Source organism: Nematolebias whitei, chromosome 18, assembly GCF_014905685.2.
Source record: "Nematolebias whitei isolate Nwh7 chromosome 18, NemWhi1, whole genome shotgun sequence".
In the NCBI taxonomy this organism is placed as follows: Eukaryota; Metazoa; Chordata; class Actinopteri; order Cyprinodontiformes; family Rivulidae; genus Nematolebias; species Nematolebias whitei.
This window is the reverse complement of record NC_056515.1, coordinates 11,259,656-11,273,735: the sequence shown is the minus strand read 5'-3', so window position 1 is coordinate 11,273,735 and position 14,080 is coordinate 11,259,656. Positions and strand designations below refer to the sequence as shown.

Genomic DNA, 14,080 nt, shown 5'->3' with positions numbered 1-14,080 from the left:
TTTGTTAAAAAAGTTTGACACATCCAATAAATTTCATTCCACTTCACGATTTTGTCCCACTTGTTGTTGATGCTTCACAAAAAACTAAAAATTTGTATCTTTATGTTTGAAGCCTGAAATGTGGCAAAAGGTTGAAAAGTTCAAGGGGGCCAAATACTTTCGCAAGGCACTGTACACATTTTAACAACTCACTGCACATCAGTCCTGGAGCTGCTAACTATTAAAATCTGACCCTTCTATTTGCCCAGAGAATTCAGCTCTGTCATTCTCACATCAGTTTACATTCCACCTCAGGCTACAAAAACCCAAGCCCTGAACAAACTGTATGGAATTATAAACCTTCTTGAAAACATTCACCCTGATGCTGTTTTTATTGTTGTGGGCGATTTTAATATAAAGGCAACAATGTCCATGCTCAATAATCCAGGTATACAATCCAACATTTTTCAGTCAGGTCATCTGGACAGTTTCTTTGTTGACAATGCTGTTTTCAACCATTTTGACAAGACTGTCAACAAGGAAGAGGGCCGGCAATGGAGGAGGGGGCGTACCAAAGAGACTATCTTATCACAAGCAGAACTGGTTTGTTCCACTTTGGAGTAAGCTGTTGGGGGAAAAATCAGTTTTGTTGTGTGTTTCATTGACTGATGAAGCCTTCCGGACCAAAGGCGAAACGTTTCAGCACAAAAAAAAAAAAAAACTGTCCAGATGACCTGACTGAAAAATGTTCAATATAAAGGCAGTATTACCAAAACTCTATCAGCACATATCTCAGCTCATGGGGGGTGGGGGCAGATCCTGGACCATTGTTACACCCCATTCAAAGAGTGTTACAAACCCCTCCTCTTCCCTGCTTTTGATAAAGCTGACCGCAGTGCTATCCTACTGATACTTGCATATAAACAAAGGCTCAAACAGGACAAATCAGCCTCCAGGGATTTTTATAAGTGGGACAATTTGGCTGAAGCAGCTCTGCAGGACTGCTTTCAAATGATTGATTGGCAGATGGTTGCAGACTCAGGCCCTGTACACACGTAGCCTGGTGTTTGAAAAAACGAATATCCGCGCAAAAAAATATCGCCGTACATACATGTTCGGATAGAGAAAATGATCGTCTACATGAACCCGGTGATGTTCACCACAGAGCGTTGTAAAGAATATGCCCAACCCATAGGAGGCAGTGTAGTGCAAAGGTGAAACGTATATCAGCAAATCACAACCCTTCAAAGCAACCACAACTTCCTGTTAGTATTGAATCATGGCGCCTGGAGGTTCGTTTGTGTGGACAGACCGCGAGGTTGAACTACTATTAAATACCGTGTTGGAGTACAAAGTTAATAAAACTCAGGAAAATGTCGACTGGGAATCCTGTCAGAACAAGTATGTTGATATTTTAGCGCTTTTTTTAGAGCATTACCCAACGGAGTCCTCCGACGAGTTTCCCCATTCACATGCCGACATCACGCGCGGGAATTTAACAACAAAAATGAAAGCAGTCCGAGGTAAATATCGCCATGCTGTTGATACAGGACGCAGGAGTGGACACGGTCGAGTGGTTCTTCTGTACTTCGAACTGTGCGAACAAATCTGGGGTGGCTCTCCAGCTAGTACTACCATATCCTCCGGTAGTGAAACAGCTGACCTGGATCATTCTCGGACCCTACCCTCACCATCCACATCTTCTTCCTCCACTACCATGGATGTAGCAGACACAGGGTCTGATAATGAAAGCAGTGTGGGTCCTACTTCAAAGGAGAGGAGAGACCTGCTTGATGTACGTATATTTTTCTGTCCATTCCTCATAAATAAAAGTACTTTTGCTGTAAATGTTCATCTGTTGGATGTACTATAATTCACGGAACAGGTTTGTTGAATTGTGTTGCTATTAAAAATACAGTTAAGGCAATATGTGTGTTAAAAATTATGCAAGAGTTGAGGTGTGTAGTGGAGGCTGGAATGTGATGTTTTTTATATTTTACTGTGTACGGGTTGCTGATTTATTTTTATTATTATTGCAAAAAAGAAATGACACCATCATGCTCTTACTCATCTCATATTATGTTAGGCCTACATATTCATTAGTTTGATGGGGTGGTGGGTACAAAATACACTTTAAGACATATAGCAAACATTGGATACGCTGTTATTACATATTGTTATGTAGAAGTGATGTGAAAAGTACAACATCAACATGATCCAGGTTTACTTTTTTATGTTTAATTGTGATGATTTTCATTTCTCTTTTGAAGGCAAAACTAAAAGGACACAGACACGACCGTCTGAGGAGAAAGCTGCCTGCTGAGACCCAGTGGCTGAATGCTCTTGAGGAAGACCAGCGTGTGAAAAAGAGACTGGTGGAAATCATTGAGACATCAGAACAAAAAGCATCCGAAAACTATTCAAAAATGTCCAATACACTGGAAAGACTTACCACATCGATTGTTGATGGGTTTTCTCTTCTGAAACAGGTCATTCATGCACCTGCACAACCACCACACTACATGCCATATGAGCCAAGAGGTCCGATGTATTCGCACACAATGGCCCACCATTCTGTCCACCAAAACTCAGCAAATTACCCATACCCAAACAACTCCACTTCTGACAGAACACGTCAAAACACAAGACCAGGAAACACTATGAACACTGAAGCTGTGTTCCACACACCTGCTGAAGCCACTGACCAATTTTCATTCAGTCAGGCCCTTTTTAGTGACCAGTAGAGTACTGTTTTATACATCGAAACAAGTCTGGTACAGTTAAGTATATACAAGTTCCACTTTTGCACAAGGTTGCACACATGTCAGGTTGTTAATCACAGTGTTATTTACTCTGACAGTGTTTTTTTTTTCTGTTTGCTATCTTTTTATACATACTGTGAAAAGCTTAAAATGTAGCAATTGCACAATACTTTAACTATTTACATTTTTGTTACGTGAATCTTTATAAGAGTGGTGATCTAGTCCAGTCCTTGGGAGCTACTGCTACTTAGATGTATTTATTTCTCCAAAACACCACTATCAAATACATACTGATGATTGAAATCAGCTATTTCATACTGGTTTGTTGAAGAAAATGCAGCTGAAATGTACCTGTGGTAGCTCCCAAGTTATGGACTTGGGCATCACTGATTTAAAAGTGTACAGTAACTGTGCTGCTTTTCTCCCATGTTTAAAAAGCTTTATCTGTTGTAGATCTGTTATAATCTGATCTGTTCATAAATGAAACACAAAATAAGAACATGTTAAGTGTGTTCGTTTGAATAAATTGACAAACATTTTAAAAGCAAGTTTCTTTATGTGAATTTTTGTGAATATGACATTTATCAGTTACAAATACAGTCATGTTCATCAGAAAGTATTGGCAGCACTATTTAATACACTACAGGTCCAATTTTAAGAGAGAAAAGTAAAATCATTTAACTTAAAAGTCTGTCTAATGAGCTACAAACTATTATATAATGTATCTAAATCCTGGGTGGTAGCTTTTCATGCATTAATAGAATGAAATGCAATAACATTGCACAAAACAATTTAAAAATTCTCTAACATACATGGTGCTAACTATAACGTTTTTTTATGAAAAAACAACGCAGTCTGCTAAATAGTTCACAGGTTTTTGTGTTTATGGATCCAGACACTGAGTGAGGACTCTCCTGACCCGCTTTCCTTCTGCTGCCAAGCTGTCTCCTCTGACCACTGGCTGTGTGTCCGGTTGATTGTTCCTGTCATGTTGAATAGCTTCAGTTATTCTGTTTTCATCCACAGTGTCTTTTGATGCCTCACAAAAATTGTGCAACACAAAACATGCATATATAACAAATGGAAGATCATTCATATTGATGTCCATGGCTCTCCTCAGGGCTCCAAATCGGGCTTTTAGTCTTCCAAATGCACATTCAATCACCATTCTAGCTCGGCACAACGAAAGTCCAAAGTACTGCTCCTGAACATTGCTTCCTCCGTTAGCATATTCTTTCATCAGGTAAGGTAGAAGTGGGTATGCAGGGTCACCCAGTATGTAAATGGGTATAGCGTCTTCGTTCTCCACAATTTGTCTTGGACAGGGGGGAATCTTCATGTTTTTCAGATTTGTGTTTATTGTGGAGTTAGCAAAAACTCTGGCATCATGCACACTCCCTGGCCATTTCACAACTACATCAATAAAGCTGTACTTGTAATCACAGGTGGCTTGTATGTTAAGAGAAAACCTCCCCTTCCTATTTAGGTACTCTGTAGAATTAGCTGATGGCTGCTTTATCTCCACATGAGTCCCATCCACAGCTCCAAGGCACTGAGGGAGACCATAAGCCTGCTCAAATCCCTCAACAAGTGCACGCACAGCAGTCTCTGTTGTTGGCATTTTTATGTAAGATGGTCCCAAGTACACAGTTATAGCCTTACACACCTCTCTAATTATGTTTGAGACTACTTGTCTTGATAAGCCAAATGCATTGGCCGTTTTACGCAGTCTTCCCTCGTCAGCCAAATAATATAGCGTGCATGCAACTTTTTTGACCACACAGACTGGAGATCGCATTACAGTACTCTTCCCTTGAATGTAAGGAAGGAGTAACTCCGAGAGCGACAGTAATGACGACCGTGACATTCTGAAGTTCTCACGCCATTCCTGTGGGAGAACAATTTCCTTCTCAAAGTTTTCCCACCAGCCAGCAGTGCGTCCAGGTCTGATCCAAAACCGGCGACGGCGACGCTGAATGGCGGTATTGTGCCTCCGTATCGGTAGGGATAGTTGCTGTAAAAGAGCTGAACGCCAAACGCTTTTTCTCCTTTGTAATTCCATCTGTTGGAGCAGTTGTGCTTGTAAAAACAAGCAAGCAAAAATTGCCTGAACCAGCGTTACAATTAGTACTTCCCTAAACGCAGTCATTTTCCCTCCGAATGAATGGGCAAACAAAAACAATTGTCGCACATGTGACGTCAGCGCCGCGCTGCACCATCTGTCGCAGACATAATGCGCATATCTCCGGTTCCGAAAGTCCACACGCAAACCCGAAAGAGGAGATTTCTCAAATCTCCACTTTGGTCGGAGTTTTTGTTATTATTCGTTTATAGTTACATCAACCGGAGTTCACGTGTGGATGAAAGGCCACACCGCATGATAAACTATTCGGTTTTCCTGATATCCGGCTACGTGTGTACAGGGCCTCAGCTGGTGGAGACATCATCACGTACACAGATTCTTTTGTAGGCTTCATAGGGAAATGCATTAGTGATGTTGTGCGTAAAACCTCCATCTGCACTTACCCTAACCAGAAACCATGGTTTGGACCAGAGGTTCATGCCAAAATCAAAGCATGCACTGCTGTCTTTAAGGTTGTTTTCACATCTGATAGTCCGGTAGACTCGGTTCGGTTGGGGACCAATATTCATGACATTTTGTTTACATTTGAGCTGGTGCGTTTGCATTCACACTGCACTGTGCAGTCGAGCCAACCTGTTGAACCAACCTATTCCCCCACTCGCCTGTGGGGGCGCTGCACCTAGAAATACTGAAAGTAACGACACAAAAACCTCTGAAGACACTTATTTTTCTTCTTCTGGAAATAAAAACAAAAACGGAGTGGCATCAAGTTTTAGCAGTTTTAGGAGTTATATTTTGTCATTTTTCAAAAATGGACTCAGCATGAGCAGAAGTTGAAGCAGAAGACCATGGAGAATATTGTTTTTCTCACAAGGCAGCTGACGGCTCCATATGAGGTAAGAGAAATGCGTGTTTGTTTGTCCTGCTCTGTACTCTACTTCTTGCTTGTGGAGTGGGGCCCGGTCTGTTTGCATTCACACTGTACTCGAACCGTGCTGGAGTTCTCTTCTACTGGACCGAGACCTAGGTTTTAGCCCGGGCCAGATTTCGCCTTTTTGTTCCGTGACAGAGTTCGATGGCGTGTTCACACCTCCCCAAACAAACTGGACTTTCTAGGAAAACGAGCTAGAGTTCGATTAAAGCGGAATTAACAGGGCTGGTGTGAATGCACCCTAATCTGTGAATCTTGAGGTCTACAAAGCAGCAAAATCTGACCGCAGAAAGACTGTGAAGACGTCTCAGAGGAAATACAGGGAATTTGCCCAACAGAGCAATGACTCGAGGCGCGTGTGGCATCTGCATCACAGACTACAAGAGAAAGCACGTCTCTGGAGCTGACAAGTGCATCATTTCTGGATGAGCTCAACACCTTCTACGTCCGATGTGATGCAAACAACGCCACACATGCCACCAGACCGCATGTAGACAGTGAGGATGTCACACTCTGTATAGACACTGCTACAGTGAGACAGGCGTTCAAGAAGGTAAACTCTCACAAGGCACCAAGGCCTGATGGCATCCCAGGACGGGTGCTGATAGTATGCGCTGACCAACTCACCAAGGTGTTTACCAGCATCTTTAACCTGTCTCTGAGCCAGTGTATTGTGCCCACAATCTTCAAGACCTCGACTGTTGTCCCCATCCCAAAGACCTCTGCAGCATCCTACCTTAATGACTTCCAGCCCATAGCACTCACATCTGTCATTAGGAAGTGCTTTGAGCAAATTATCAAAACTCAAATCTGTGCCTCCCTCCCTGACACACTGGACCCCCTACAGTTTGCATACAGAGCAAACAGGTCTACAGATGATGCCATTGCTTTAGCAGTTCACACCTCCCTCCACCATCTGGAGAAGGAAGACACCTATGTGAGATTGCTCTTCGCATTTAACACCATAATCCTCTCCAAACTGGTCTCCAAGCTCACCACATTGGGCCTGGAGAAGTCCATCTGCGGCTGGATACTGGACTTCCTCCTCATCATCAGACTTTTTTGCTTTTGAACCAGTTTGCCATGACTGTCAACAAGGAAGTGGGCTGGCACCGGAGGAGGGGGCGTGCCAAAGAGACCATCTTAGCACCAACATAACTGGTTTGTTCCACTTTGGATTAAGCTGTTGGGGGAAGAATCGGTTTTGTGTTTCCTTGACTGATGAAGCATTCTGGATGGAAGGTGAAACATTTCAGCACCAAAAAAAAAAAGAAACTGTCCATATGACCTGACTGAAAATTTTTAGGTCATTTCAAAATACTGTACTCAATTGGTAGGTCGAGGTTGAGTCCGGTCCTCTGGATGGATTTTTCTTTGTTGAAAACTTTCGTCTTCTGGATAAAAGACAAAACATTTCAACAAAGAATTAAACTGAATAAAGTTTGAATAAAGTTGTCTTTGTAGTCAGTCAGAGCTGATTCTGGACTCAGAGTGCTGAAACATAGTACATTTGTAAGTCTAAGTAGTTACTCTTTCTTACTGGAAAGTATACAATTACCTAAGTATTATAATGCTGGGTAATTTTTTTTATTATTGCACAGATATGTTTTGATTTGTGAAGCATTTTTGACAACAGTAGCCAAAAAAAAAGATAATGCTTTCAATATGGCATAATCCTCACTGATGAAACATAATGCCCGTTCTTTGATTTGTCTGCTCTAATAATTATTACAATGAATATCTAACCATTGGACTCCTTTACAGAGTTAATTTTTTTTGTCTAATATTTTATTTGCTGTTATTCTGGCTGTAATTAAGAATGCTCATTTCAGTCTCCTAATTTGTCTTCCTGTTTTTGTGATCATTTAGCATTAAAATCTAAAGAGGATGAATATTACATCAATGGAGCTTGGACCATTGACTGGCCCCGGAAGTTTGACATCGCGGGGACGTCTTTCCACTACAAGAGACCTTCTGATGAACCAGAGTCATTAGAGGCTCTGGGACCTACCACTGAAAACCTGGTTGTCATGGTAACTCATTTGTTTGTGTGTGTAAGTCTTAAACTATAGATAGACATACCTTTTTTTATTTATTATTATTATCATTCACAATGCTCCAAAAAGGACTGAATTCCATTTCCTAGAATTATACTTACATCTAACATCTCCTGGGCCCTAATTAACCTTCACAAGGGAGGACGGGTGACATTTTCTACATGGAAAAGGACAAAAAGCTGGGACTTTATCAGTTGTTGTTCAATTTATATGTATATATATATATATATATATATATATATATATATATATATATATATTTGTAGCATCCAGTTATTTTATCATCTATTGTTCTGCATAGCTCATTACATTAGTACATTTCTTTCCATTAACACATCATTTCAAATTACTCAATTTAAACAAAGTTACAAACCTTGATCCCCTATTGACTTAAGCTAGACTGGAGTTGCTTTTTAAAATTTTCCGTGATATTTTTTCCGCGCTGCCATTAGCTTTATTCCGTTTCACGTGTTGTTTTTCTTTTCTTGCCGAGCTAATTGCCATTGGCATACTTCTTCTCACATGGAAGTTACCAAAATAAAAGCATGTAACTTTAAGCCATATTTAATATAAACATAAGTAACTTTACTCTGCTGGCTTTACACTCCCATTAAATTATTTTCAGTTGAACAAATGAAACAAATTATTTCTTCAAGATAGTTAACCACAACAATAATAACCTAACAAACATAGTGTAATTGTAACTTACAATATACCAATACATTTAAACATGGTGAATTTACTTTTCACAATCTTCTAGCAGCAGAATTAATTTATGAATGAGGCATTCTACTACAGGCATTTTATTCACACTCTTTTGGTAAGATTTCGATCAGCAAAGGCAATTTTGACCTTTCTGACATGTCCATCTGCATTTCTTACAATGTCCAATATTCGTCCAAGCTTCCACTGGGATTGTGGTTGCATTTCATCTTTGCCCATTACTATGTCTCCTATTTGCATGTTCCTTTTGGGTGTGTTCCATCTTTGTCTGACCATAATGTTCTGAAGATACTCCTGTTTCCATTTGCTCCAGAACTGTCCAAGTAGTCAAGTCAAGTCACATTTATTTATATAGCACATTTAAAACAGTAACTGTTATCAAAGTGCTTACCAAAAAGATCACAGCATCAAATATTAATAACAAGATATTACAGCAACATGGATAAAAGCATAAAAACATGAAATATAATGAGAAACAATGAAATACTAAATCAAATCACCCTGCGTTAAATGTCAGGGAGTAAAAGCAAAATGGATGAACACAATCATCAACAATGAAATACCAAATTAGATCACACTGTGTTAAATGCCAATGAGTACAGATGTATTTTGATGAGAGATTTAAAAGTAGAGACTGAGGTGGCCTGTCGAATGTTGATGGGCAGATTGTTACATAGTTTAGGGCCTATGACTGAAAACGCCTGATCTCCTCTGAGCTTCAGCCTGGTTTTTGGTACGGCCAAAAGCAGCTGGTCTGATGATCTCAAGGCCCGAGAAGGAGTATAAGGATGAAGGAGGTCAGAGAGGTATGAGGGTGCAAGGCCATTAGCACACTTAAATGTCAGCAGAAGAATCTTAAAATCAACTCTGACACGCACAGGAAGCCAGTGAAGGGAGGACAGAACTGGAGTAATGTGCTTAAACCTGCGAGTTCCTGTTAGTAGCCGAGCTGCAGCATTTTGGACAAGCTGGAGACGTGAGAGAGAGACCTGACTGACCCCAGCATAAAGCGAGTTACAGTAGTCGAGCTGGGTTGTAATAAATGCATGGACTAATTTTTCCAGGTCGGATCTGCCATAGCTGAAAGAAGCTTTTTAGAATAACAGAGTTTATCTGCTTATTACACTTAAAGTCCGAGTCTAAAACTATCGCAAGATTGGTAACAGATTGTTTTAGATATGGCTGAAGGGAGTCCAGGTTTGCAGGATCAGTGACACTGGCAAAGCTAGGGTTAACACAATGACCTCAGTCTTCTGATCATTGGGTGCATTCACACCAGCCCTGTTTAGTCCGCTTTAATCGAACTCTAGCTCGTTTTCCTAGAAAGTCCGGTTTGCTTGGGGAGGTGTGAACGCGCCATCGAACTCTGTCACGGAACAAAAAGGCGAACTCTGGCCCGGGCTAAAACCTAGGTCTCGGTCCGGTAGAAGAGAACTCAAGCGCAGTTCGAGTACAGTGTGAATGTAAACAGACCGGGCCCCGCTCCACAAGCAAGAAATTGAGTACAGAGCAGGGCAAACAAACCCACATTTCTCTTACCTTATATGGAGCCGTCAGCTGCCTTGTGTGAAAAACAATATTCTCCATGGTCTTCTGCCTCATCTTCTGCTCATGCTGAGTCCATTTTTGAAAAATGACAAAATATAACTCCTAAAACTGCTGAAACTTGATGCCACTCCATTTTTGTTTTTATTTCCAGAAGAAGAAGAAGTGTCTTCAGAGGTTTTTGTGTCGTTTCTTTCAGTAGTTCTTGGTGCATGTCAAGTTTCTCTGCAGTTACTGTGAGGTGTCCACTTGACAGACTGGGACCAGACTTCCTTTTTCACTCAGCATTCCTTTTTTAATTTCGCCAGTTGCACAGTCGCCCTGCTCGCTGTGCTTTTTTTTTCTCTCAACCGAGTGGCTGGTTTGCTGTTGTTTTTTAGTGCCAGTGCGAGCCGTCAGCTGATTTGATTAAGCGCACCTGCTCAGCGCTCACAGTCGCGCTGCCGTGTAGAGCATGTGAAGAGCGCGTGCACAGTATGTGCAGCGTGCACGGTGTGGGCGGCGCCAGGTTGCCGTGACACCTCCCACTCGATCTTTATGTGGTGATACACAGAATGGTCGTACCTTCTCAGGCGAGCTAGGCACTCTTGACTTGATCTTCGACTGGTACAAGGACAACAAGGCGCCGGACATCCCGATGCAGTATGGCATCTTGGCAAATTGACTTGGGATCTCTGGCGACAGGTTTTGGGGTCTTCATCAAAAAACTGGAACTTGGAGAAACTTTTACATGAACATCTCAGACGACATTTCCAGGATCTGGATTCACACGGATAACTTTTGCAAGCTTGAACTGCCCTCTTAGTGCATTTTGGTCACAGAGCCAAACTATGTCTCCAACGGCAACATTTCTTTCAGCAGTGTGCCACTTACTGCGAATAAACAGGTTTGGACCAGCGAGTTGGCTCCAGGACTTCCAGAAGTTGTTGACCATGTTTTGCACTTGTTGGAGTCGTTTGAAGGGGTAAGTGGTGTAGTCAATACTTTTGAAGTCACCATTTTGTGTGGCTCGACCAAGTAACAGAGTGTTTGGTGTGATGTACTGGATCCTGTCTTCTGCACTCTGAATTCTGGCATCGATGGGTCTTTCATTAACAAGATTGGCAGCTAGATGGAGTACTGTGAGAAATTCACTAAAGGTAAGGCCCCCTACATTACCAAGACTTTGGAGTGCTTTTTTGGTGATTCTGACAGCAGCTTCGGCAGCTCCATTCCGGTGAGGCGAGTCAGCTGGCAGGATTTTCCATGTCCAGTTAGTTTCATGTTTGGCAGCATATTCTCCAATTGACTCTTGATTTTGTTCTTTCAAGTAAATGTACATCTCTTTTAATACAGGTTTTGCTCCAACGAAGTTGGTACCAGGATCAGACCAGATTTTTTGGGGATGGCCTCGGACTACGGTGAACCTCTGGTAAGCAAGCAGGAAGCTTTCTGTAGATAATGTGTTTGCCAGCTCGACATGAATGGCTCGACTGGACATGCAACAAAACACAACACCCCAGACTTTCATTGTCACCCTCTTTCTGACATCATCCTTCACATGGTAAGGTCCAAACAAGTCGACAGATGTAAATTCAAACGGTGCAGCAGGAGTTGACCTCTCTTCAGGCAAGTTTCCCATTATTTGCTTGCAGGTTCTTGCTTTTGCTTTCTTGCAGGTGATACACTTGTCCACAACCTTTCGGGCAATAACTCTTCCCCTGATGACCCACGCCTTCTTCCTCATCCGCAGAAGGGTTCCTGCCACTCCATAATGTCCCTCGCTGTGTGCTTCTCTGGCTAGGAGGGTGGAAATCCAGGTTTGGAATGGTAAAAGAGGAACAGCTTTGCAGTCTTCGTTGAAGTTCTAGATTCGACCACCACAAACTAGAAGTCCACTTATCTGGTCTCTGTGGACGACTAATCTGTCTGTTGTGGTGTTAGGGAAGCTCACACCCTTTTGTGCTGCTAGACAGAGATCTCGGAACACATCTCGTATTTCATTGATTGAAAGGATCCCCGATGATGGTACTGCCTCCCACTTTTCTTGATCTGCGACCTTGACTCTCAGGAACTTTTTGGCTGCTCTCCAGATCCACGCCACGGTCCCAATCAGTCTTCTCAGGTTGCTGAAGCGTTTTTCATCAACTAGGCTTAAAATTACCTCTTCAGCAGGTGGTCTTCTGGGCACTTTATGGGCCGTATCTTGAGCTGCCTTCAAGTGACTTCTGGTCAGGATGGCTGCAAATGTCTTTTTCTGAATTTTTTCAACTTTATCTCGAGCTTGTGCAGCAACATCTTTGGCAGATATTTTTGGCCACTTATCATCAGGAAGTTGGAGAAACTTTGGACCTAACTGCCATTCAGAGTCCTCAGTCAGGGCTTCAGGACTGGCCCCTCTAGTAATGATGTCTGCAATGTTCACCTGCCCAGGAATCCACCACCAGTCGTTGACATCAGTACTGCCCTGGATTTCACCAACACGATTTGCGAAGAATGTTTGGTAGCCATAGCTTTCTCGCTGGATTGCACCCAGTACAGTTTGACTGTCAACAAAATGGTACCACTTCTTGATTTTCATGTGACAGTGTCTCTGAAAGTAGTTTTTAAGGCGGGCAGCAAAAACAGCTCCACATAATTCTGCTTTCACAGGATCACCTTTTTGATCGAGGGGGGTCAGCTTTGCTTTAGCCTCGACCAGTCTTACCACGATGCCACTTGTACAGTTCCAACGAAGATACATCACTGCGCCATATGCATTCTCACTTCCATCAGAAAATGTAATGGCAATGGGCTCTGTGCAGGGATCTGGTGGAGTTAGGGATCTGGTAAACTGGATTTGGCTCAGGTTAGCATACTCTTCTAGAAGGTTTATGGAGTCTTTTCGAAGTCCTTCAGACAAGGCGGTGTCCCAAGTGTCTTCTAAGCAGTACTTTATTTTAGCTTCTTGAAAAGCTCTCCTTACCAGGATGGCACCTTTTTGCTTGGCAGGAGTCACGAGGCCTAGTGGGTCATATAGGCTGGAGACGGCTCAGCAGTTCTCTTCTGGTGAGTGGATCAGGGGTTTGGTTTCTGACTTCTTCTCTGAGCAGGTTTTGACCAATACGCATTTTCTTCTTTTTCTTTGAGAAGTTCACTGCAACCATGACATTGAGTTTGTTGTTGTCGATGGTGTAACCAAGGCCGAGAGCTTTGTTGTCATCTTCTGTCAGCTGGTTAGGAAGGATCATGGTGATGGGCTCCGTTTTGATTATTTTGGTTGCCTCACTTTTGGAACCTTTCCTCCCAGTTTGACTGGCATAGACCCAAGGTTTCATGTAGAATTGTCCAGCTTTTAGGATGTACTCGATATTGGCTGTGAGACGTTTCAGATGCTCAAGGTCATTGTGTGAAGTCAGGATGTCATCGACGTAAGTATCTTCCTCCAGCACACGCCTTTCTTCTTTAAAGTGCCTGATTGAAGGCAAATTTGCAGTCTCTCGCATGGCGACTTGGGCTATGCAACCAGCAGGTTTATCTCCAATGTTGACTCTGGTTATAGCATAATCTTCTATTTCTGCATCTTCAGTGTCACGCCACAAAAATCTGTGCAGGTGGACCTCTTGATCTTCCAACCAGACAGAATTGTACATCTTACGGATATCACCAAGCGCAGCGTAGACACCAATTCGGAACCTCAGCAGGACAGCTCTAACTGGGTTCAGGACGTCAGGACCTTTGATGAGGATGTCATTCAAACTGAGACCTTTGTACTTTTGGCTACTATTCCACACCAATCTCACTGGAGTAGAGACAGAGTGTGGATTTGGTGCAATGAGGTGGCTGATGTACCACACTGGTCCAGTCCAGCTCAGCAGGATGTCTTTGGACAACTTCATAGCTGCTCTGCGATGCATCATCTCGTGGACTTGCGAAGTGTAGGTCTTCTTCCACTAAGGTTCTTTTGACAGTTGTTTCTCTGTTCTGAGGAATGTTGCTTCAACTGCTTTTCTATTGTTTGGTAAGGTTGCAGGATCTACAA

General features: G+C 42.4%; 2 protein-coding genes across 2 annotated transcripts in view; both read left to right on the top strand.

The window, feature by feature from the left end:
- The window catches only part of adamts6 (ADAM metallopeptidase with thrombospondin type 1 motif, 6), a 337,746-nt gene that overhangs the window by 253,678 nt on the left and 69,988 nt on the right, over nt 1-14,080 (top strand). Inside the window, exon 16 of the mRNA XM_037692553.1 lies at nt 7,625-7,788. Within this exon, the coding sequence (XP_037548481.1) occupies nt 7,625-7,788 (164 nt within the window). The remainder of the gene's footprint in view (nt 1-7,624; nt 7,789-14,080) is intronic.
- Nucleotides 1,060-3,285, top strand: LOC119424634. Its single transcript, XM_037692122.1, has 2 exons — nt 1,060-1,774; nt 2,250-3,285. The coding sequence occupies exons 1-2, from the start codon at nt 1,259-1,261 to the stop codon at nt 2,721-2,723; spliced, it is 990 nt and encodes a 329-aa protein (XP_037548050.1). The 5' UTR covers nt 1,060-1,258; the 3' UTR covers nt 2,724-3,285.